General features: G+C 32.9%; 1 protein-coding gene across 1 annotated transcript; it reads right to left on the bottom strand.

Annotated features, from left to right (window-relative positions):
* Positions 1–13876: 13876 nt before the first annotated feature.
* On the bottom strand, positions 13877–26011 carry LOC111701838 (1-phosphatidylinositol 4,5-bisphosphate phosphodiesterase zeta-1). Its single transcript, XM_023473284.1, has 15 exons — positions 25601–26011; positions 25148–25228; positions 24351–24434; positions 23709–23810; positions 23239–23270; positions 21973–22194; positions 21609–21658; positions 21507–21556; positions 20800–20902; positions 20448–20503; positions 19867–20136; positions 19453–19515; positions 18075–18128; positions 17448–17561; positions 13877–13981 (listed from the first exon to the last, which is right to left on the bottom strand). The coding sequence occupies exons 2-15, from the start codon at positions 25163–25165 to the stop codon at positions 13877–13879; spliced, it is 1323 nt and encodes a 440-aa protein (XP_023329052.1). The 5' UTR covers positions 25166–25228; positions 25601–26011.
* Positions 26012–26022: the final 11 nt, after the last annotated feature.

The following is a 26022-nucleotide window of genomic DNA, read 5'->3' as shown; positions in this document are numbered from 1 at the left end:
CGTTGCTGTGTCATAAGTTTATTTGAAAATAAAGGATAGTTAATAGTCACCTAGAACCTAAGAGCATAGACAACAAGTTCGGATTTTTAATTGAAAAACATGAAGTATATTTGTAATCTCAAAATATTTGACAACATGACTTGAAATATTAAAACATTACAGAATCAATGCATAATACAAATACATATACACTAAACTCATATGCTTATAGAATGAGAAGTACTTCTGTAAATAACAATATCTAAACATTTTATTTGGTTCAATCTGCATTACAAATAATATTAATTATGATTTATTAAGAGAATAAAAGGGTTATAAGGCTCTTCCCAGGGTGATGTATTATATTTTCTATGGGCGCCCCTATTCTATTCCCAATTATAGCTGTTATTTCTGTTTCTCTTCCAGCTCCCTTTTTTCTGGGTAAACAGTATTTGGCAGTCTTCTTAAGTTTGCGTATCAGAAAAAATACAAATTTTTTGGGGTAAAAAATCTTTCATCTTTAACCATCCAAAAAGCTTAATTGGGGTCATGTAAGTTGCCGCAACTTTGGACCTAAAACGATCAGAAGTTTGAGCGTTTAATGTTCACAGACAAACAAAGATTATATTTAGATGACTGAATAAAATCAGTGCAGTAGACCACCCCTTTTTACACGTTTTATAGGATGATATTTTTTCAGATTTATGCTGAGAGACAGAAATAATTATTTTCATATTTAGAATAATATATTGAAATATATTTTATTCTTGTGACCATAAAGGCCGTCTATTCCCTTGAGAAGGCTTGGTCTAGAAACCAATATTTAGAATTTATATCCACCAATATATATACACTGTACTACACATCATTCATTTATATTCATCCATACAGTTCCTTATATTTAATATATATATACTGTACTTCACATCCTTCATTTATATTTATCCCTACAGTTCCTTATATTTAATATATATACACTGTACTTCACATCATTCAATTATATTTATCCATACAATTTCTTATATTCAATATATATATACTGTACTACACATCATTCATTTATATTCATCCATACAGTTCCTTATATTCAATATAAATATATTGTACTTCACATCATTCATTTATATTCATCCATACAGTTCCTTATATTCAATATATATACTGTACTACACATCATTCATTTATATTCATCCATACAGTTCCTTATATTCAATATATATATACTGTGCTACACATCATTCATTTATACTCATCCATACAGTTCCTTATATTCAATATATATATATACTGTACTTCTCATCGTTCTTTTATATTCATTGAGGAGTAGGTTGTCTGTCTAAGTGTTGGATCAGATTTCCATGGTTTTCAACTCCCCTCATTAAGAACCAGCCAACACTAATGGAATAGAAAAGAAAATATAGAATATATAGAGAAGGGGTCCAAGGATCCAAAATGGTAAATAAAGGATTAAGACATCTAGCTGGTAGTAAACAAAAAAAGCAGGAGGAAAAAAGTTGGGATGAATTATAGGAAATAGTGAGAGAAAAAAAATAAGAAAGAACGAAAGAGAGAGGAATAAAGATGTGGATTTAGAGGAATAAGTGCTTGTTAATTCATAAACATGGGATGGGAGAGGAATAAAGAAGTGGATTTAGAAGAATAAGTGCTTGTTAATTCATAAACATGGGATAGGAGTGGAATAAATGCAATGAGGATATAGAATAAATATATATTCATATATATAGTTTGTTTTTATACCTGATCATAATTTATATTTTAAAGTTGAGCAGATTGACTTATACTTAATTTCCAGACAAAGCTGTGTTCCCAAGCTAATATATCAAATACTAAATTATTGCAACTGCAATTATTTCGGAACAACTCTTGAAGAGCAGTTTCTTCTCTCATTCTTGGTGTAAAATATAGATTAAGGATTTTTAACGTCTCAAGGCCTTACCCAAAATAATTTTAGTAGATTAATGTTTTTTTCTAATGAGATTTGAGCATGAACTTAAAGTTTATCAATATACTAGCTTGGACACCCAGCGTTGCCTGAAGTTAATCTATCAAAGTCGACCCACTAATCGTAGAATTTAAAACCAAGCTGAGAACATTCCCGTGGTTCTCTCAAGTTTCCTGATCAAAATTTAAGGCAAATCGGTTCAGTTATAATCGAACATCCAAACAGAGATTACTAAGAACACATAGATGAATGTACAATAAACATTTATATCTGTATACAATGTGCCAACCTTGTATTGATTGTACTATAAAGTTGTAATGTTTTCAATGACAATATGTAGTATTGAATGATAAGATTAAAATGCTGGCTTCAGTAGGAAAATAACGGGATGTATCACAGTTTTACACAGTGGATTCATTCAACCATTAACAATTTAACAATAAATTGAATCTGCAACATAACTGCAATAAAATCTAAAGTTTAGAAAAGATCATTTTTTCTTTTAGAATAAAAAGTTAAGGAAAATAAACGTCTCAACAAAAACAACAAAAAATCGTAATTTTAAAAACACTTTTTTTGTGAGATAAAGGATTTTCGTGATATTTTGGGGATTAATATAGACTAAACGTAGACTTGTATGATGTATGGGGTAATTAATAGGCTAACTGTAGACTAGTATGATGCATGGAGTGATTAATAGGCTAAATGTAGACTAGTATGATGCATGGGGTGATTAATAGGCTAACTGTAGACTAGTATGATGCATGGGGTGATTAATAGGCTAATTGTAGACTAGTATGATGCATGGGGTGATTAATAGGCTAACTGTAGACTAGTATGATGCATGGGGTGATTAATATGCTAACTGTAGACTTGTATGATGCATGGGATGATTAATAGGCTAACTGTAGACTAGTATGATGCATGTAGTGATTCTTAGGCTAACTGTAGACTAGTATGATGCATTGGGTGATTATTAGGCTAACTGTAGACTAGTATGATGCATTGGGTGATTAATNCCTAGACAATAGACTATACTAGGAGCTCAGAGTATACCATACATAGATATATAGAGAATCCCTAGACAATAGACTATACTAGGAGCTCAGAGTATACCATACATAGATATATAGAGAATCCCTAGACAATAGACTATACTAGGAGCTCAGAGTATACCATACATAGATATATAGAGAATCCCTAGACAATAGACTATACTAGGAGCTCAGAGTATACCATACATAGATATATAGAGAATCCCTAGACAATAGACTATACTAGGAGCTCAGAGTATACCATACATAGATATATAGAGAATCCCTAGACAATAGACTATACTAGGAGCTCAGAGTATACCATACATAGATATATAGAGAATCCCTAGACAATAGACTATACTAGGAGCTCAGAGTATACCATACATAGATATATAGAGAATCCCTAGACAATAGACTATACTAGGAGCTCAGAGTATACCATACATAGATATATAGAGAATCCCTAGACAATAGACTATACTAGGAGCTCAGAGTATACCATACATAGATATATAGAGAATCCCTAGACAATAGACTATACTAGGAGCTCAGAGTATACCATACATAGATATATAGAGAATCCCTAGACAATAGACTATACTAGGAGCTCAGAGTATACCATACATAGATATATAGAGAATCCCTAGACAATAGACTATACTAGGAGCTCAGAGTATACCATACATAGATATATAGAGAATCCCTAGACAATAGACTATACTAGGAGCTCAGAGTATACCATACATAGATATATAGAGAATCCCTAGACAATAGACTATACTAGGAGCTCAGAGTATACCATACATAGATATATAGAGAATCCCAAGATAATAGACTATACTAGGAGCTTAGAGTATACCATACATGGATATATAGAGAATCCCTAGTATAGACAATAGACTATACTAGAAGCTCAGAGTATACCATACATATACATATAGAGAATCCCTAGACAATAGACTAAACTAGGAGCTCAGAGTATACCATACATAGATATATAGAGAACCCCTAGACAAAAGACTAAACTAGGAGCTCAGAGTATACCATACATAGATATATAGAGAATCCCTAGACAATGGACTATACTAGGAGTTTAGATTACACTATACATGGATATATAGAGAATCCCATAGACAATAGACAATACTAGGAGCTCAGAGTACACCATACATAGATATATAGAGAACCCCTAGACAAAAGACTAAACTAGGAGCTCATAGAACGGAAAGGGCGCTGGACTGTCATGAGAAAGCCAGTCGCACGGCTGTTCAGACGAGTTCGGTATCACACACGCACACTCTTTTAGTACAGACACACAACATGACTACAGTCAAGGAAATTGCAGAACAATGTCGTCAAATATAATTAAGCTTGAATAATGAGTAGTTTATTGTAAACTTTAATCAAATTATATTCTTTGCATTAAAATTTGGCTTATAGTGTTGACTTAAATATGTAAATTTTAAGAAAACTATTAATAATTAGCAAATGTACTCTCTTAGACTGTACAAATACCGAGATTCTCATGTACTGTATATAATTACAGTACGCGCCTTCGGTTCGGTATTCCTTACACACACTCTTTTGGTACAGATACACACACATGACGTTTCCGCCCCTTGACGAGGTCCCACAAAAATCTGTGCCCGCGATCGGTTTAGCTCTTTTGACGATTATTGGATACAAAGGAAAGACAAACAGACAGACAGTAAAGCAAAGTATATAAATAGACTAGGCTCTTTGCTTTGCTCACATCTTTTATTTCTACTTTTAATTGTGGCTGTATCTGTGAGCATCTTCTCTGTGTACAATATAAAATAACAAACAAAAAAGTAAGCGGACAGCATAATTTTTTTTCGCGCATTTTAAAAAATTTACAAAAATTAATAACTTTGGGACACACATTTTTGTAGTTTTGTAGATGATATAACATGTTTATGTTGGAGGAACCGAGTGTTTGAGAGGAAGGAAGCCCGAGTGTTGATTCTACAAGAAACGGAGAACGTTGCAACATTGTCAACTTTTCTCCAATAAAGAAGAACTTGACAAATGCTTTTTAAAACTACAGGGTGTCAAAAAAATAAATGGGAATTCAGTGACGAATTCGATATCGTCTTTGTTATGAATTAGCATTGTAATACCTAATTTCAAAAGCCATAATATTTTTATGTCTGCTAGAGTTTATTTTATGAAATATCATATATCATATATCATATATCATTTATCATATATCTTATATCATATATTATATATCATATATCCTGCGCAAGATGAACAGTGAAGACGGAAAAGTTTACTCTGTTTGTATACTGCAATTTTCTTGTTTTACTAAGTCTGTACAGCCTTATGCAGTCAAAACATAAACAAACAAAATGTGAACATAGCAGACGAAACTCTTACAGATTACAGCTTTCTCAGTAGGTATCACTATACTAAATCAAAGACGATATCGAATTCTCTAACTGAATTCCCATGGTTATTGGGGCACCCGTACTTACCCATGGATTTTAACGGGATAATTATTTCTAGAGGCAGTATCTTGATCTTCTCCAGACCGTGAAGTATGATGAGACGGTCAGATTTAGAGTAAAATTAAAACCGTCAAAAGTTTTAAAAAACGTTCTTATAATTACCGCGTCTTTGCGATTTAATTCATTAATAGAGACTTAATTTTTATCTAGTCTACGAAGTTTAAAGTTGTTAAACTTAGAGTTACAAAATCTCAAACTCGCAAAATATCTCTGATAAACATATTTAATATATAGATGGGATAAATGAAGAGATGAACATTATCCTGTTAATTTAATCTCTTACTTTGTGCACATATATCAAGATAATCTTATATATCATTCAAAATCTTAAATAATAATACGACGGATTTAAAGATTTTCTGTCCTATCTCTTTTGAATTACCATGCATTGAAAATGTCCGTTTTTAACATGCTATGCGTAAATGCCTTTAAACGTCAACAAACACGGAATAATCAGTACCGTGAATTCATTTCCGTTTTATTCTAAAATACAAAAGTCTAAATCTCAGCAAAAATAATCTACAGGGTGTCCCAATAAACATGGGAATTCAGTGACGAATTCGATATCGTCTTTTTAAAAAATTCTTCGATTTAGTATAGTGATACCTACTGAGAAAGCTGTAATCCATAAGATTTTCGTCTGCTATGTTTACAATTTGTTTGCTTATTTTTTGACTGCATACGGTTGTACTTAGTAAAACAAGAAAATTACAGTATACAAACAGAGTAAATTTGTCCGTCTTCACTGTTCATCTTGCGGAGACATTATAGACACATCTTTACAGCCATTTACCGTTTACATAAAATAAACTCTAGCAGACATAATAATATATGGCTGTTGAAATCAGGTATCACAATGCTAATGTATAACAAAGACGATATCGAATTCGTCACTGAATTCCCATGTTTTTGGGACACCCTGTAACTTACTTAAAAGTCAATCCAGAGTACCTAACTCATAATAGTAATAGCAATGTTAAACTTAGTAAAAATGTTATACTTTTAATACCTATTTTATGTAACAAACAGGAATTGGAAATATAAATATTTCGTTTTTAAATTTTTTGTAGTTTTGAGCATCCATGAACCTTCCCTGGGGTCATGTTAGGTCCCACACAAAATTTTGGCCCGATCGGTTCAGCCGTGTTGACGTTCATTGGATACAAACAGACAGACAAGAAAATAATATACATATATAGATATATAGATATATTGAGAGGATTGAAATCCTGTGTTGAAGTTCAACAAATAAAGGAATTATAATTTTGAATGTGTTGAATTTTGTCGCATCAATTTTATTTAAGTAAAATATAAATTATGCTCAATTAATTTAAATTCTTCAACATTGGAGTAGACTCGGTTAAGATTACAGAAAAGAAGAGCCTGAGAGGGGGGGGGTTGCTGGTCGTAAAAATTACAACAAAAAACACAATTTAACCATTGAAATCTTCAAGCTAAATCATAGACAAATTTTACATAACCATTTTAATTTCTTTGTGTGCGGGTTTCATATCATGGGAAGTTATATTAACTTTCTTTTAAATTAACACGAAAAATTAATTCAGAACTGCCTTCGCTCTGGCATTGCATTGGAATGCAAATTTTATGCAATTATTCTTGCTAGTATTCAGTCCATATACTTAGTGGGTTAATGCTCATATTTATACAAGGTTGTTAGAGCTAATTTATTAATGAATAATTTGTTAGGGGTAATGGTAGAAATAAAGACCATGCAGCCTCATTCACCTTTTGTTATTGACCAACTTACTTTTCATCGGGGACCTCACATCTTTTTTCGAATACCAATAAAAATATATATATATATGATGTCTCCAATTATAATAAGGGGCTCCACTCCGATGGGGCACACATGGTCTCCAATGAAATTCGATAGGCCTCCTGTAATGAATGATGTTCTCTAATGAAATTCAAAGGGTATCCGATAAAATTGTGTGGGTCTCCGATGATCAATAAGGGTTTCCGATGAGGTATAAGGGGGTCTGATGATAAATAAGTGTCTCCAAGAATGAATAGGGGCCTTCGATGGTGAATAGGGAACTCCGATGATGAATCTGGGTCTCCGATAGTACTCTACTGATGATGAATCTGGGTCTCCGATAGTACTCCAGTGATGATGAATCTGGGTGTCCGATAGTACTCCAGCGATGATGAATCTGGGTCTCCGATAGTACTCCAGCGATGATGAATTCTTCCCGAATTTTTGTCGCAGCAATGCTAAATTACTGTTGCAAACCAATATTTTAAAAAAGCTTTTTCTATACATACATAATGTTAAATACACATTAAAAAATTTAACATCATAATATTTACTCTTTTTATTATTATTTCTTAGAAAATGCATGAAGTCATTTTTGTACATAAATAACTTAGATTTGTTTGTCTTAATGAATCTTTTATCTCCCTTTTTAAACGATAAAAAAAAATTTTGGCGATTTTTCCTATATTTTGGTTAATTTGCTTTTATGCGTTGGTTGGTTACAAACACAAATAAAATTCCTATAGAATTAGAAAAATTAAAAAAACTTTTTTTTACAAAATTAGATATTATTTGAAGAGATTTATGCAGTCTAGTGTACAATTTACTTTACACAAGAAAATATAAATAAGTGAAAAAGCATTTTTTTACCTCGTAAATTTTAGGCAAAACTTCACCAAACCTCGAAAGTATTTCGACCTCCAGGTTTAAACTTCTTCATTCTCTGCCTGGCAATGCAATATATTTCACGAGCAAACCTATGATTAAAACTTCAAGACAATTAACAAAGCCAGTTGCCCCCCCCCCTACACAAAAGAAGTAAGTTACTTTGAGGTAAACGAAAACTAACATCCTCCCCCTTTAAACATGTGAGCCTTTTTATTTTTACGCTAAATTAAGTTCGGAGAACATCTTTAAAGTTGCATTTCTAAATCATTACCGTCTATAAACAAGGGGTCATGAGAGTTATAAATTGTTACCGGCAATAAACCAGAGGTCATAAGAGTTCTAAATCATTACCGGCAATAAACCAGAGGTCATTAGAATTCTAAATCATTACCGGCAATAAACCAGAGGTCATTAGAATTCTAAATCATTACCGGCAATAAACCAGAGGTCATGAAAGTTCTAAATTAAGTTCGCAGAACATCTTTAAAGTGACATTTCAAAATCATTACCGGCAATAAACCAGGGGTTATGAAAGTTCTAAATTGTTACCGGCCATAAACCAGAGGTCATGAGAGTTCTAAATCTTTACCGGCAATAAACCAGGGGTCATGAGAGTTCTAAATCGTTACCGGCAATAAACCAGGGGTTATGAAAGTTCTAAATTGTTACTGGCCATTTTCCAGGCACCCAGGACTAAGCTTTGGGTGCGTACTGCAGTGATATACAGTGCTCTGACCAAAGAAATAGTGAGTTTAGGTGGGCTCCCCTCTTCCCACAAAAAAAAACTTTCAGATCCGGGCCTGGATATAAACATAAGGGCAATTTGAGGCAAGGGGTTGACGGGTGGCAACTCAGTGACTGCCCCCAATTACATCATAATGGTTTTGATACGTTTTTTATGTTTAAAATTGAAGATCTTTTAACAGGTTTCTTATAAAGTGGAGGGGAGCTGTTTATATTGTTCTTTATATTAATGATATTGAATATATAAATAAATTAGCCGGCGTGTATAAAATATTAACTTGTAGAATTATTTATGCTGATTCCATGCACATCGGACAGATCATTAATAAATTCCGAGCTCATATTTGTTTCTAGAAATATAGAAAACTTTTTAAAGGGACTGAGGCCGGATTTTATGAGTTGTTAGAAATCGTTGAACTACCTAATCCTCAATCACCAATTCTAAGCTAGAGTAACCCTGGAACAATATGTAATTTTAATAAAAAAATTACCAAGACCCAGCCAAACTTGTTCATTTAAACTAGAACAAAAAATTCTAAATTTTGTCAGCGCAAGCAAGTTAAAAAAACATAAATTACTATTTATTCAAAACATGTCGATATGGATATATAAATATATAAAATTGCCCCTTGAACCACTGAATTTTGCCCATTTGTTGATTTTTTTAAATTTTTAAATGGTTTAATTTATAGGGTTAAAAACTAGTTTTTTGAGGACTTGGACAAATTTCCACTGAAAAGTCTGTTAATTGTCTATAACTTGTTCAGTTTTTAACAGATTTTTATAATTTTAACATTTCAGTGTTTTATGACGTTACCCATATCGACATAATTGGAGGAAAAAATAATTACAGAAACTTTTAAGACACGTGCTGAATGGATCTGAACAGTTTAAGACACGTGCTGAATGGATCTGAACAGTTTAAGACACGTGCTGAATGGATCTGAACAGTTTTATAAAAATGTGCCAAATTGTCCCACACTTTTGTTCATGAGGATTCAGGTAATTAATTGGAGAGTGAATCGGTGATTCAGGATTTGAACCGTCGGTATAAGTAGTTCAGCTACCTTTTCAGCTTATTGGCGTCATTTTAAGAGATCCTACATTTTTTGGCTCAGTAACATTTTGTCTAATTCATTTTAGTCTTAGTAACATTTTTCTACGTTCAATTTTGTTAACTTTTCTTGGTCTAAAGTACATTTGGTCTAAATAACATTATGTCTAAAGTAACTTTTGGTCTGGTAACATTTGGTCTAAAGTAACATTTAGTCTACAGTAACATTTGGTCTGGTAACATTTGGTCTAGTAACATTTGGTCTAAAGTAACATTTAGTCTGCAGTAACATTTGGTCTGGTAACATTTGGTCTAAAGTAACATTTAGTCTGCAGTAACATTTGGTAGTCTGCAGTAACATTTGGTCTGGTAACATTTGGTCTAAAGTAACATTTAGTCTGCAGTAACATTTGGTCTGGTAACATTTGGTCTAAAGTAACATTTAGTCTGCAGTAACATTTGGTCTGGTAACATTTGGTCTAGTAACATTTGATCTAGTAACATTTGATCTAGTAACATTTAGTTTAAAGTAACATTTGATCTAAAGTAACATTTAGTCTGAAGGTACTTTTCACTCAGTCAAGGGAGTATTAAGAAATAAATATGCACTAAGAAGAATTTTTTTGCCCCCTTAGAAGCTCCTAGGGGGGGGGGAATTGTAAACTCAAAACAAGGTACACATACAGTCCAATTACCTTACAAGGACTACTTTATCTCTCATTTAAACAAAACTAGAAGAAAAAAACAGTAAACTAATTTTTTTAATGTTCTTCACTCTTCAGTCTCAGATTTGAAAAGTGTGATGGGTCTTAGTTATAGGAGGGTTAAGACGATTAATGGGCCGAGTGCTGCGGCCTTTTTAATGTTAAATAATATGCTGTCTCTACTTTAGACATAATGTTACTTTAGACGAAATGTTACTTTAGACGAAATGTTACTTTAAACGAAATGTTACTTTAGACAAAATGTTACTTTAACCGAAATGTTACTTTAAACAAAATTTTACTTTACACCAAAAGTTACATTATACATAATTTGTTACTTTAGACAAAATGATATTTAGACCTAGTGTTACTTTAGACTATGCCTTATTCTTAGACAAAAAGTTATTAAACTAAAATAAATTAAACAAAATGTTACTGATACCATTTTTTGGATTAAATAAACCAAAAATTCTTAGTTTTTATAAAAGAAAACACATTGAATTAAGTTGTTCGTATATATCTAGTTTTATAAGTTTGAACTTTTGTGTGGAATATCTTTCATTTTCAACGCTTGATCTCGATATACCATGTGAGCAATAATAAATGTGAAGATGTGGTCTCTGTCTGGTATGGCTGGACCCTGTCTGGTATCCCTGGACCCTGTCTGGTATCCCTGGACCCTGTATGGTATCCCTGGACCCTGTCTGGTATCCCTGGACCCTGTCTGGTATCCCTGGACCCTGGCTGGTATCCCTGGACCATGTCTGGTATCCTTGGACCTGTACGGTATGCCCAACAATGGTTATAGAAGAGGAACTAAGTTGATTTATGGTTCTGCATGAGATGAAGATCAAGGCATGAAATTTGATAGAAAAAAGTCTGAAGTTAGTTGACTTTTTATTTACATTTTGATATTCCTGTTTTGATTTCTATTTAACTATTGTATAAAGAGGAGCAGTGCCTTGACATGGCGCTGGTTTTTCAGTCGCATTGCAGAGAGAGATTAATGATTATAGTATGTTAAATATATACATCTAGTGAATATTATAATATACATATATATTATGTAGATATATAGATTTTTCCACAACGTAAAGAAATTATAGGTTGGTTGGTTATTATTATGCAGTGCAGGCCCATTTCACTATACAATTTGATTTTTTAATTACTGCATGCCAAACTGAAGTAAATTGTAGGTATTATTTTAATAATAAATGTTTTTAATAATAACTCCTCTTGTTACAGATCTATTGAGAAGAACTAAAATGTAAATTATAACTAGAGAAGCTACGAGGTCACAAATCATGTGTAATAAGATCGCATAAATATCATAAATTTGTCTAGAGTTTTATATAAGTCCCATTGCAGATCACGATTCAAGGACAATGAGTCTATTGTTCGATATTTCTGAATATTTTTCAATGTTTATTAATACATAGTTTAAACTTCAAACTTGTTATTAATCATTGAAGAAGAAAACTCTGCAGTATTTTCTTCAGGTTTAGAATCCATCCCAGACAATAGGGTTGTAAGTGGTGTATTCATCTATACACTATCCATTCATCAATCCTTCCTTCATTAATCCTTTTATCATAACAATATTCATATAATCTATATTTAATACTTTTCTCTACTCCTGATCAACCTTTAAATATTTTTACATCGTAAACCTTTTAATAATATTGACAGATAAATAGTTGACAAAAATCATAATTTGTTAATTTGAACATCCATTTGTCTAGATGTCTAACTGTCTAGCTGCGTCGTTGTCTAATTGTCTGATTGTTTAGCTGCTTTGTTGTCTATATGTCTAGTTATCTAGTTGTCTAGATGTCTAGTTATCTAGATGTCTAGTTGTCTAGGTTTCTAGATGTCTAGTTGTCTAGATGTCTAGTTATCTACCTGTCTAGATGTCTATTTGTCTAGATGTGTAGTTATCTAGATGTCTAATTGTCTAACTATCTAGTTGTCTAACTATCTAGTTGGCTAACTATCTAGTTGTATAACTATTTAGTTGTATAACTATTTAGTTGTCTAAATATCTAGTGGTCTAACTATCTAGTGGTCTAACTAGCTAGCTGTCTAACTATCTAGTTGTCTAACTATCTATTTGTCTAACTGTCTAAATTTTTAACTATCTATTTGTCTGACCATCTAGTTGTCTAGTTGTCTAGATGTCTAGCTGTCTGGCTATCTAATTGTCTATTTATCTCCCAATGGACAGATTTATATCTTGTTGTCTTTAGATTCTGTAAGATGATGGATTAGCAAATATATTCTCTATCATTCAATCCTAACGCTGCACTGTAGTGTACACAGTAGACTCTACACAGCTAAAGTAAGAGAATATATGTAAAGGGTGAATAATAAACAGTAAGGATACAAAAATAATCCTTTTCCCGCTTTTTGACTTTGCGCAGAACTGAGTTTTTTTCCTCTCCGCCTTTATAAGAATTCCTTAATTCGAGGTATCTCAGATTTAAATTGATCAACCCAGGTTGATCTCCAGATTATGAGTTTGGAACACGGCGCTGCCGCACTGCTGTTACACGCTGTTTACCCGCATTTAGTCGATTTTACCGGGAAACTAAATTTTCTTGATAAAAGTCGACCCATTTAACTTAGAATCTCAAAACTAAGCTAAAAACATTCCCGTGGTTATCCCAAGTTCTCCAAAGTGGAAGAATGGAAGGAGGGGATGGTGGAAAGAGAGAAAGGGAAGTGTATAATTAGGGAATGAGGATGGGGAATAAAGAATGAAGGAGAAGAGGGTATAAGGAAGGAAGGAAGGAAAAGTGGTTATAAGGAAGGAAGGAAGGAGAAGTAGGCAGATAGAGGAGGAGTAGTTGAAGAAAAAGGGAGTTTTAAAACGAGTAATTGAGGAGAGGGAATAGATAGTTGAGGAGATGGAGGGAGTAGGGGGTATATGTGAGGGTGAAGGAGTGACTGAGGAGGGATTAGGGGGTATATGTGAGGGTGAATGAGTGACTGATGAGAGAGTAGTGGATAAGGAGGAGAGGTAAGGGAACGCATATAAAGAAAAGAATAGTTGAAGGAAGAAGGGTGAAGAATATATTTCTCTCTGGAACATTAGCGCTCCAAACAATTCAAACCAACAAACAAAAAATCTTAAATCATATATTTATCAAATTTAATTTTTTAAAAATAGCACGAGAATCACTTCCAGGAGGGGGGTTAATTATACTAAATCTAACCTGTATCCCTTCCTTAATAAATTGAAAGCAACTGCATAAGATCCCAGGTAATCATCTAATGTATCCACAAGCTTAGTTTTACTCTTCACCTGATACATAAGTATAAGCATTTTTTAATTCCCAAGATTTTAGAAAGGTTATTTTAATATGCTTTTCTAATTTTCTCTACAGCTAAACGTTACCAAACCATTCAATATTAGGCCCGTAGCTAGGAATTTCTAAAGTGCGGGCACAAAAGTTATAAATAGCATATATAAGTAAGAGGCGCGCCGCAGGAGAAAATTTTGTTTGACCTGATAAACTCAATAAGGTTAAAAATTAATCAATGTAGACTAAAAAAACAAAGAGCTGGTAATATACAAGAGTAGGCATTGGGACTTTAACGCAAAACCAGACCCCTCAATTGGTTCGATTAAGAAGCAACAGAATGTCGTTTGTTCTAAAATTTAAAAAGATTTAAGGGCTTTTTAAGCATATGTCTCACCAAAAACTTGCTTTTTTACGCAATATGCATTTAGAAATGCATATCTTAAAACAGATTGCAATGTAATTGGGTTGAAATTTGTTGCCACCTTTAAACAAGGGTTTTTACGGGCCTTGCTCACTTTACTAGGCTAAAATTCTATAAAACTATACATAATAATCACATCTAACAAATTTAGTTTAAAATATGTGATATTTTTCAAACAAATGAGATGCGTAACAAAATCACAATTTTAGCTTTATTTCAGCAGGAGAGCATCCTCTATCCTGTAAACGATTTTACAAATTTAAAGTTTTAATGTTGATGTTTTGAAATCAAAACCAATCTGCAACCAATGACGTCATCTACAAGTGTACGGAGCGTACACACTATTCAGATAAATCCCTAATTTCTTCTACCCTTAGAACGATCTTTGAAAAAAAAACTAAATTTTTCAACTTATCAAACATTATAGTTATACCATCGAGATATTAGTAATAGAGGGGGCATCTGGAATTTTAGACTTCTTGTTGTACAGCCACTGTACACAATGACCTGATCAGAAATTCTACCTGGGAGGATCATAATTCGTAGATCAGTGTTTTAAGACATTATATTGTTTGAAAGTGAAGCCTACAATATTCAAGCAAAGAAAACAAGGCCATATGATTTTTGTATAAAAATGAGACATGACAAATAGAGAAAAAAATAAAATCCTTCTCCTTAATAACATCTTGTTTCTTATAAAATTCTTAATACTTCTGAAATCTACATTGTGTATCAACTCTTAGGAATATAGGTTTCTGACTTTTAGAATGAAAAGCAATTCTGAACTAATAATAGATCTAAATTAGGTTAGACTTAATTTTAAAGTTACTAGGCTTTTAGGCCCTTCACGCCCATCTTCTATTTAAATTGTGAACATGTTCTTTTTGTTGAGTGCAGTAGGAGCTGCAAATTTTTTTGAGAAGTTCATATTTGTGCATTGCTTCATGATTGGCATTCTTTTAGAATTTCTGGATGTTGGGTTGTGAGAGTAGATATCACTTTAGCATAAATAATGAAGAACGTTTTTGTTGTAAAAAAGATTATGATTATTTCTGGTTTCCCTTATTTTTTTCTCAATTATTTCACAAACTTTTATTACTAAATCTTTCGACGGATAAATAAGTCCACCTCGGAAAGCTGTTCTTTGCTTAGATTCTCTCTTTGGTATGAATGGTCATGCCTTACGACCTGTAATGAGTTGTTTACACAACCCATTTCAAATATAGAGGGAACTGTGCCATTTCTTGGTATTTTGCTATCTTTGTTTCTATAACAATTTTTGTCAAAATGTTCACTGCATATAAAAATTGGGTGTTTTGTCTTCCAGATAACTTGTTCTATCCACTCTTTTCGTATGTTATGAAAAATTTCTGAACCCGAAACATCGTTGTTTACACAATTTTTGACACTACAATATCTCATTGTTGAAAAATATTAAAATTAACTGTCCACACAATACCGTACAAACAGATGTACTTAGGATTAAACCCACTGTACTCAATGATACCAACTCAGTCATAAGGAAACATTTTTCGACAAAATTCACTGTACAGTATAAACCTAGCCAGGCAAAATTAGGAGATTTATGCCCGCCCCCTGAGTTATACTTAAGAAAGATATTTTGCCTGTTTTCGTTCCCTTAACTGCTATTCAATAATTGAGGAGCTATTTGCATCAAAAGAAAACAAAAAGCGGATTTAAGAAGATTTAAGAAAAGCTCAAGTATGAAAATATTAAGCTTTCTCAAAACTCAAATTCGAAGTAGAAAAAAACCGCAAGCTTGAGGATAAGTACAAACAGCTTCTCCTAAACCTGGTCATATTTTGTATATAATTTCATATGCCTCAAAATGTTACTTTTTGCTGTTCGATGGTTCATTCAAATCATTAATCTAAGAAAAGAAGTGAAAAGGATAAGCTTCTCAAAATACTAAAAAGGTTAATATATTAATATATTTCACAAGACGGGAATAGAAATAAAAATTCCCAAATAATTTATTTCAGAAAGCACTAAACTTTTCTTTAATTTGAAGACAAAATAATCCTTTACACATAATATTAGAAACAAAAAAGATTTTATGTCAATTTTCTCCCTTTTTTTCCTTCTTTTCAATTTTTTCGTTTCCTTTTTCCTTTTTTCATTTTCTTCTTTTTTGTCTCAGAAAGTGTGCCCCCTGTGCCCCCCTTCCGGGGTAAAAGGGGGGCACATGGGGGGCCTGAAATTTACCATGAATAGACGAAAAATAAAAGAAGATGAGCAAATTTTGCGCTTCCCGCAATGTAAACTTAATTATAGAGTTAATCTTGTTTAGGGTTACTCTCAAAGATGAGACATTAATGAGGACCTGACACTCTTGAAATATGACGATCTGAATAAACTTGAATTTTTATGCATAATTCAGTTAATATTTATAATACTTAATAATCATTTTTTTGGTGATAGTAGAAGATATCTTGGCTTAGGGAAGCAATAGTTGTGAAAATCCATAGTAAAAAGTATGTTTTTTTTTAATTTACTCTTTATCAAATATGGTAAATTTATATGGGCTATAAATAATCTTTTCAAACAAAGCATTGAAACCATTATAAAAAAATATTTTTTCAAACAAAATGTCACAGATTGGTGTGCCATTCAGTTGAAGTATAGCTAAACATTAACCAACACCCATGTTACCTCCGACCCACAAATTTTTGTTTGTGTTCCAAACTTATTTTGAGAAGATATTCGTCTGCGGGTGTCTGAATTAATGCTGCATTCGTCTATAATTAGCATACAAAAGTACAGACATTTTGCCGGAAGGGAAAACGGGTGTGGGTCGGAGTAAGAGCATGCCGCAAATACTATTCTGTGCCGTCATTTGTGGGTCGGAGGTAAAACGGGTGTGGGTAGCCTTCCCTTCCAATGCAGAGTGCCAGGAATTAAAGAAAAAAGAATGAATAGATTCCATATAGTCTTCTTTGAAGTTTCATTCCTTGTGGGCAACCCTGTATACGCCCATGTACACGCGTATTTTTATCAATAATTAGTTATTGAGTTTAGATGACCTTGAAATATATGATTGCAAGATCTGGAACGAGAAGATTAAATGTCGTCTGTTCATCCCATATTGGATTAAACCCATTTCTTGGAACAGTTTTCGAATTCCACTCACAGCAATCCTTGGGAATAAAAGTCTTATATGGTGGAATGATAGATTTAATAATAGAATAAGATATTCGTCTTTTCTTCTATAAAACTATGAAATAATTAATATGTCATATACAGGGTGTCCCAATGAACATTAGATTTAATGGGCGACTTTTTTATATCGTCTTCGGTTTACGCGACAATTTTTGCATGAACACAATTATTGTAGTATTCCAGGTTAAACTACTGATATCGAAAACCCCGGTCTCGGGAGTTTCAAAATTTCAAAATTTCAAAGTTTAAATTTTTAAAAGACTTTTGTACTTTCTATGTCGGAATATCAGAAATCAAAGACGAGTTTCAAGTCGTCTCTTAATTCCCATGTTTATTGGGACACCCTGTATAGCAATCTTTATTTTCGTATAAATATTTTTATTTGTATCACGATAAGTAGAATTCAAACATCTAGAAGAAAAAAGAGGTTAAAAAGAAATTAAAAACAGGGGGATACCCCCCCCCCCTCCCTCCAATCGCATACTTTATACCTGAGGGTGTCCAACTATTTTTATTCTAACAAAAGGTTCAATTATATCTCCTGCCTAAAAAGAAATAATTTTATTTAAATTCATATTAATTGTGGATAAAAATCTAATCTTTTATTAGTAATTAAATGTGATATTTAGTAAAAAAATAAAAATAAAGTTTTTTTATTTTTTGAATAGCTATTGAAACAAAAGTTTTGAATTCCATGCATGTCATTCACAGGTTTCAAAGTCGAATTGGAAATTTCGCAAAAAGTTAATTTCTTGATTAAGATGAGATTAAAAGTTTGAAGAAGTGAACAGTCCCTTTTAATATTGTCTTGTCCACCTGCAGGTAGACAGTAGATATGTCTGTTACTAGAATAAACAGTCCCTTTTATTGTCTTATATATACCTGTCTGTTACTAGACTGAACAGTTCCTTTTAATATTGTCTTGTCTCCATGTCTGTTACTAGACTGAACAGTCTCTTTAAATATTGTCTTGTCTACCTGTCTGTTACTAGACTGAACAGTTCCTTTTATTGTCTTATATATACCTGTCTGTTACTAGACTGAACAGTCCCTTTTATTGTCTTATACACCTGTCTGTTACTAGACTGAACAGTTCCTTTTAATATTGTCTTGTCTACCTGTCTGTTACTAGACTGAACAGTCCCTTTTATTGTCTTATATACCTGTCTGTTACTAGACTGAACAGTTCGTTTTAATATTGTCTTGTCTACCTGTCTGTTTCTAGGCTAAACAGTTCCTTTAAATATTGTCTTTTCTACCTGTCCGTTACTAGACTGAACAGTTCCTTTAAATATTGTCTTGTCTACCTGTCTGTTACTAGGCTAAACAGTTCCTTTAAATATTGTCTTGACTACCTGTCCGTTACTAGACTGAACAGTTCCTTTAAATATTGTCTTGTCTACCTGTCTGTTACTAGACTGAACAGTTCCTTTAAATATTGTCTTGTCTACCTGTCTGTTACTAGACTGAACAGTCCCTTTAAATATTTTCTTGTCTCCATGTCTGAACAGTCTCTTTAAATATTGTCTTGTCTACCTGTCTGCTATTAGACTGAACAGTCCCTTTAAATATTGTCTTGTCTACCTGTCTGCTATTAGACTGAACAGTCCTTTAAATATTGTCTTGTCTACCTGTCTGTTACTAGACTATACAGTCTTTTTAAATATTGTCTTGTCTACCTGTCTATTACTAGACTGAACAGTCCTTTAAATATTGTCTTGTCTACCTGTCTGTTACTAGACTATACGGTCTTTTTAAATATTGTCTTGTCTACCTGTCTATTACTAGACTGAACAGTCTTTTAAATATTTTCTTGTCTACCTGTCTGTTATTAGGCTGAACAGTCCCTTTAAATATTGTCTTGTCTACCTGTCTGTCACTAGGGTTAGGGAGATGTTGACCGGAAATGAGCCGAATAGTTAGTTTCACACACTGTAACAAAGAAAAAGATATATAGTCAACAACAAAAAAAAACATTTGCAATAAATGTGTTTTACATCTACATTCAGAATTTCTTCTTGAAATATAATGAAAAATCGCTAATCAGAATTAAAACCTTCTGACAGATTTTAATTGTATCCATTTAAAACAAATAGTCATTTAAACTTGTTCACAATCAACAAACCAAAAAAATTAAACAAATTTGAGAAAAATCAGATACCATTAAAACCTTTCAGTCTTAACAAATTTCGGAGAAGTAAATATTTTCAATACTTTTTAAAACATATTTTGAATATTTCTCAAGACTGCCATTAATTTCTGATAATCGATTTATCGAATTACCTTCAAATTAATATTTTTTTCTATTCTTAAAGGTGAATAAGATGAAGAGGACAATGATGAGCTTGCACCAGGTGAAACAGAGGCTGGAATGTTATGAGAGACAGATTCTGAACCCGAGGCGGATATAGAATCAGCGGCGGATGATGAATCTAAAGCTGATGTTGATGCTGAGGCAGATGCAGGAATCCGCAAGAATTCTGGTTTAAGAACGTATCCACAGCCGCCATTTTGTTGGAACATTGCCCTGTTGTACAGGTTGTACGTGTCTGCCTAGAGTACAATGTGACTTATTGAACTGCGGAATAGAAAGACGACCGTTAGAATCAAAGATGGGCGGGGGAAATATTTCTATAATAATATAACCACCAAAAATATATCGACCAAACATTTAATCAATTGCTGGCCAAAAATATAACTTCTAAAAATATAACCATTCAAAACTATAACTAATCGAAAATATCACAATTTTCTGAACAAAAATATAACCATAATATTTTAAGTCGAAAATGGTTATATTTCTGGTAGTTTGTTCCAATTGGGCGGAGGCGGATTGGTATCAGGAATTAAAGTGTACTGCAAACCTGTTGGAAGTTTAGAGCAACCATCTGGCAACCAGAAACCCAGGGTAGGATAGGATCTAAATCATTAAAATACGTGAATGTGAGGCACGAAGCGCCCTGAGTTTCTAACTTTCTAAGATAGTATTTCTAAGATATAAGATAAACTATATGAGTAAGCCAGCAGACCAAGTAAAATATGAATAAATATGAATAAATATCGGAAACATTAAACAGATAAGAAACATCCGTCATCAGTGAACCCCCTTCTTTTTCCTCATCTAAAAACAGTCTATTAAGTTCATTCCAAGACTGAATGAGAGTAATCTTGTTTATCTTGGATATATTCTACTCAAGTTTCTCTTGTTAAACTTACCAAGATTAGATGAGAGTAATCTTGTTCCTCTTGGATATATTCTACTCAAGTTCCTCTTGTTGTACTCCACAAACTTTAAGGCTGTACTATCAGAAGTACAAAACTAAAAATTAAAAATAAATTATTTTCTATGCAGGGTGATCATTATTAACGAAGGTGTTAGGTACTTTCCCAAAGGATTTTTCCCAAGCAGCATTTTCCCAAGGATTTTTCCCAAGCAGCATTTTCCCAAGGGTATTTCCCAAGCAGCAACTTCCCAAAGGTTAGGTTATAACCTCTGAGGCGCCGCAGGATGCAATGAGGGCCGAGCGCTGCGGCTAGAATGAGCTAGGGGGCCTAGCGCCGAGGCTTGAACAGGCTGGGGTCAAGAGCTGCGGCTAGGACAGACTTGGTAAGTTGCCGCTTGGGAAATTGCACATTTAGGAAGTTGCCACTTGGGAAAAATCATTTTGGAAAGTACCAAACATCTCAACAAAGGATGAGACTTAAAAGACGACCTGAAACTCATAAAATATGTCGATTATACAATGTTGAATATTGAATATTGTCAGCCTATTTATTGACATGGCAACGAAAGAAATCAGTTTACAGTTCCAGAGAATCCTAAATATAAGGAAATCGACAGTATATATTCTGGACAGTCGTCTCTGAAGTCTCATTCTCTGTGAGTAACCCTGTATTTTGAATCATATTTTCCTGTGTCAGACCTGCTCTGTCTTCGACTCATCAAAAGAGCTCATTTCCCAATAATTTCTTTCTAAAATAATTAGATATAACAAAAAAGATAAAAAGGAGAAGTTCAGTGTTACCTTCTTCAAAATCTTTAAATTTTGATGCCTCGCAGTAATTTACAATATCGCTAATATATTAAACTTTTAAAACATTAATTTCAAAAATGTTTTACTTTTAGATTATTTAAAGGTATCATTTGTAAATAAAATTCCTTTGTAAAATGCTAGTTTAAACAAGGACCTGTATAGATAAGTTTTCACATGAGCAGGATTCAATCAAAATTGTTGCACACCAAAAACCAGCTTTTTATAAAGGAATGACAATTCGAAAAACTATTTTAAAAAGATCAATATAAAAAAGATAATTCCAATGTGAAAAATCTTTCTAAAAAGATAATAAAAATTATTGAAATTTCTTATTTTATTTTTAAAGTTCGGATTCCTGAGGAGTCTGGATTGGGTTGAGTTTGTAACCAGTGTTTCGTTGCTTATCGAGCATCGTCCAACAGTCGGACCTTTATCTTTCGTCAATGGGTCATCTTTCGAACCGATCTCTGTCTTAGTTTTCGAACTCGAGTCTTTTTCGTCAACTTTGGAGGATTGCGGTCCATAAGGTTCATTGCTAATATCCAAATCACGAGCTGAGAATAATTTTGCCTTAGCACTGAAATAAATATAAATTTTTATTATAGATTAATTAACAATATCAGATAAAACACTATATGTCGTCCTTTTAAGAATTAGGGGTTTTTCTTTTACAATAACCCTAAGGTAGAAGCCCAAAGGAATTATGCGTATGCTCTCTCTATGTCTTATAACTCAACGCCACATAAATCCTTCTAGCTTCTGCCTCAGAGCCCGCTCTCTCCATAGAAAATGGTCGTGTAGTTCACGGACTTTGGGGGACGATATGTTGGCCGCTATATGTCTGATGCTAAATTCTTATCTGATAGATAGATAATTCTTCGTACATTTGACGACCAAACTAGGAGACGTCAAGTTGTTGACCATTTTAGTTTAAAAAAGGAGCGGCCTCAGAGTTATTGTGAACGAAAAACTCCTAAATATTGAAAAGACGACATCTAGTGTTCTATCTGTTATTGTTAATTAATCTATGATATATATCTTTTAGATTTAGTCTAGGAACTGAATAAGCGTAAGTGACCCTCCTTGCACAGAGGGAAGTGTCTGATTTACAACAGTACCCTTTAAACCTTTTCCTGACAAGTGAGGGCAAAGAACTACGTGTTTTTATCTCTTAACTGGTGTTTAAGTGAAGTGTACGCGAGCTTACAGTGCTAGCTCATAACAGCTGACGTTTTCGAGATAGAAACCAACAATATCTTCCAAATCGTTACTTAGATAAAGGTTTTTAATTTACTGTGGTAGATCGAACACGAACTTTAGAAGGATCACTTGAAATTACGCCTATATACGGCCCTTTAAAGACGGAGAAAGCTTTAGATATGTATTGGGTAACGTATAACGTAAAGTTGCTTTGGAAATCCTCGTTACTGACCAATTTCCCTTTTATTTGGCACAAGTAAATGCTAAATTTAAATAACGAAAATATTTTTAAAAAATCAGTTTTACATAAAATCTTATAAATGAGCCGAGACGTTACGATTTCTAAATAATGATACTTTTTCTAAACCTTTTATGGTTTTCAATTTAAATAAACCGAATTTCAACATTTTTAAGTCTTTACCTTGTTTTTCTGTGGGGACGTACTGGTCCCTTCTATACAAAAACAAACTTATTTTAATTAAAGAAATATCTTTTTATTAATTAATTAATACAATTTTTTAATCATGCAATGTTGGAATTAAATTCAATATAAATTTTAAAAACTAAAAACTCAGACATTAAAATTTAATTTTTCCCAGGTTTTACTATCGATCATATATAAAATATTTAATATACTAACCTAACTGGTTCAGTCCTGTATCTGGGATATTTTTTACAAATCTTAAACATTTAAAAAATAAAATTTATTCAAAGAATAAAAATTCCGAGTTTAATGGAAATATCTGATACTGGAGTATCATAAAGAAATATCTGATACTGGAGTATCATAAAGAAGATGATATTTAATTCATATTTGATCAGACAAAGCTAGACTAGAAAATTATTGTTTGAGGCGAGTATTCTGTTCATTTTCTCTAATATTTTGCTTCCCTTATTCGATAGTTTTTGTAATGCGGATTTTGTTAGAACTTCCGGTTCTTCGTCGATACTTCCGGTAGCAGTCAGACGAATCTTCTTCGCTTTTACCAGAATCTTGAAATAAATATTTTATTGTATTTTATGGTTTTTGTCCAGGATACCATTGAATAAAACCAGTTTTCAAATATGCTGAATTTTCATGTTTGGCGGATTTCGGTTTTGTTTTTATTTAAACCAAGAAAACTGAATTTAGAAGCTTCGAAAAAACATTTACCCTGAAATGACTTGAGGAAAAATAATCCAAAAAATGGTTGCAGATAACAATTTTTAGATCAGTCCTAGTTTAAAAATATTATCTATATAATAAAGTTCTTCGCTCATATATATTTGTCAGCTATAGCTAGCTGGCAAAACGGCTGGACCGAATGGGCTGACAATTTTTGAGGGAACCCATGAGTACAGGTACCCTGGTGGTAATATAGGCTAAAAAATTCCATTTTTTTAATCGATTTTTTCCTCAAAATTAGTTTTCTTTAAGGGGGGGGGGGGTCACAAAATTTACTGTAAAAATTAAATAGTTTTAAATATCAACAGCTTTCCGTCCAGCGGAACAAGCAAATAGTATTTTGGGTTCAATGTTTTTTTTTTGTTTACTTTGAATTTAAGATCTTCTGGTGATGGTAGCATTGTTCTATTCTTATCCACCGGGTCTGTGTACAACATATCTCCAAGTATTTCCTAAATAATATATGTATATATATATATATATATACTGGGTTACCAACCAAGAATAAGACTGTAAAGACGACTTGACCTGAAACATGACAATTTTAAGGTAAAATTAAGTCTTTTGCCTTAGACTTTCATATCATCTTTTAATGGCTTATTTGATGATTTGTCAGAGAACAAACAAGTTTACAGTTGCAGGGAATCATGAATGTAAGGAAACAGACAGTAATAATTCCGTACAGTCGTCTCTGAGTCTGAAGTCTCAAACTTTGTGGGTAACCCTGTTTATCTACATAATAACAATAATTGATAAAAGAATTTAGAAGTATCTGTTTTGATATTTCAAACTGTAACTGCTTTATCTAGCAGAATTCATAGTTTAAACTATCAAAGGTCTACGGCATCGGATTGTAAAGATTTAAGGTATTACATATGAATGTATTTCTAATATTTCTAGATAATCCTGTATAAAGTAAACATATTCCTATTAATTCTAGATCACCCTGTATAGAGTAAACATATTCCTATTATTTCAAGATCACTCTGTACAAAGTAAACATATTCCTATTATTTCAAGATCACGCTGTATAGAGTAAACATATTCCTATTATTTCAAGATCACTCTGTATAAAGTAAACATATTCCTATTATTTCAAGATCACGCTGTATAGAGTAAACATATTCCTATTATATCAAGATCACCTATTAAAAAAGAAAACTACCTTCATAAGGTTTGCCATGAGATCTTGTTGTTCCTTGCTACAATGGTTCTCTATAGAGAGAATAAGAGGATACACAGAATTCTAGTAATACAAAATGTAACAGAGAATGCGGTAGATTGATAAATAGGGAAATAGACATAAAAGCAGATGGGAAGATTGATAAATAGGTAGGTAGATAGATAGATAGAAAGGCAGATGGGAAGATTGATATGTAGGTAGGTAGATAGATAGATAGAAAGGCAGATGGGAAGATTGATAAATAGGTAGGTAGATAGATAGATAGAAAAGCAGATGGGAAGATTGATAAATAGGTAGGTAGATAGATAGATAGAAAGGCAGATGGGAAGATTGATAAATAGGTAGGTAGAAGGATAAGTAGAAAGGTTGAAAGGTAGTATAGACTATAGATATTAGATATATAGGTTAGTTAAATAAACTGCTTAAGAATTGAACCTTGAACGCGTAGGGTTTAATGGCATCTATGAGTACATCACTGAGAAGAAGTTTAGAGGTTAAAGTCCATCCATGATATATTACAGGCTCTCCATCAGGTCCATCCCAGCAGTCCAACTAAACATATACTAGTCCATCCTAGCAGTCCATCTAAACATATACTAGTCCATCCCAGCAGTCCAACTAAACATATTCTAGTCCATCCTAGCAGTCCAACTAGACATACACTAGTCCATCCTAGCAGTCCAACTAAACATATACTAGTCCATCCTAGCAGTCCAACTAAACATATACTAGTCCACTAAACATATACTAGTCCATCCTAGCAGTCCAACTAAACATATACTAGTCCATCCCAGCAGTCCAACTAAACATATACTAGTCCATCCTAGAAGTCCAACTAAACATATACTAGTCCATCC

Source organism: Eurytemora carolleeae, unplaced genomic scaffold, assembly GCF_000591075.1.
Source record: "Eurytemora carolleeae unplaced genomic scaffold, Eaff_2.0 scaffold476, whole genome shotgun sequence".
NCBI lineage: Eukaryota > Metazoa > Arthropoda > Copepoda > Calanoida > Temoridae > Eurytemora > Eurytemora carolleeae.
This window is presented reverse-complemented; position numbering and strand designations above follow the sequence as displayed.

Excerpts from the sequence above, each read along its gene's own strand:
- LOC111701838 (XM_023473284.1), bottom strand. Across the intron at positions 21,659-21,972 it reads ACCCAATCCAGACTCCTCAG|CGATATTGTAAATTACTGCG; the intron begins GAATCCGAACTT and ends TTAATATATTAG. Across the intron at positions 20,903-21,506 it reads ATGAGTCGAAGACAGAGCAG|TTTTGTACTTCTGATAGTAC; the intron begins GTCTGACACAGG and ends TTTAATTTTTAG.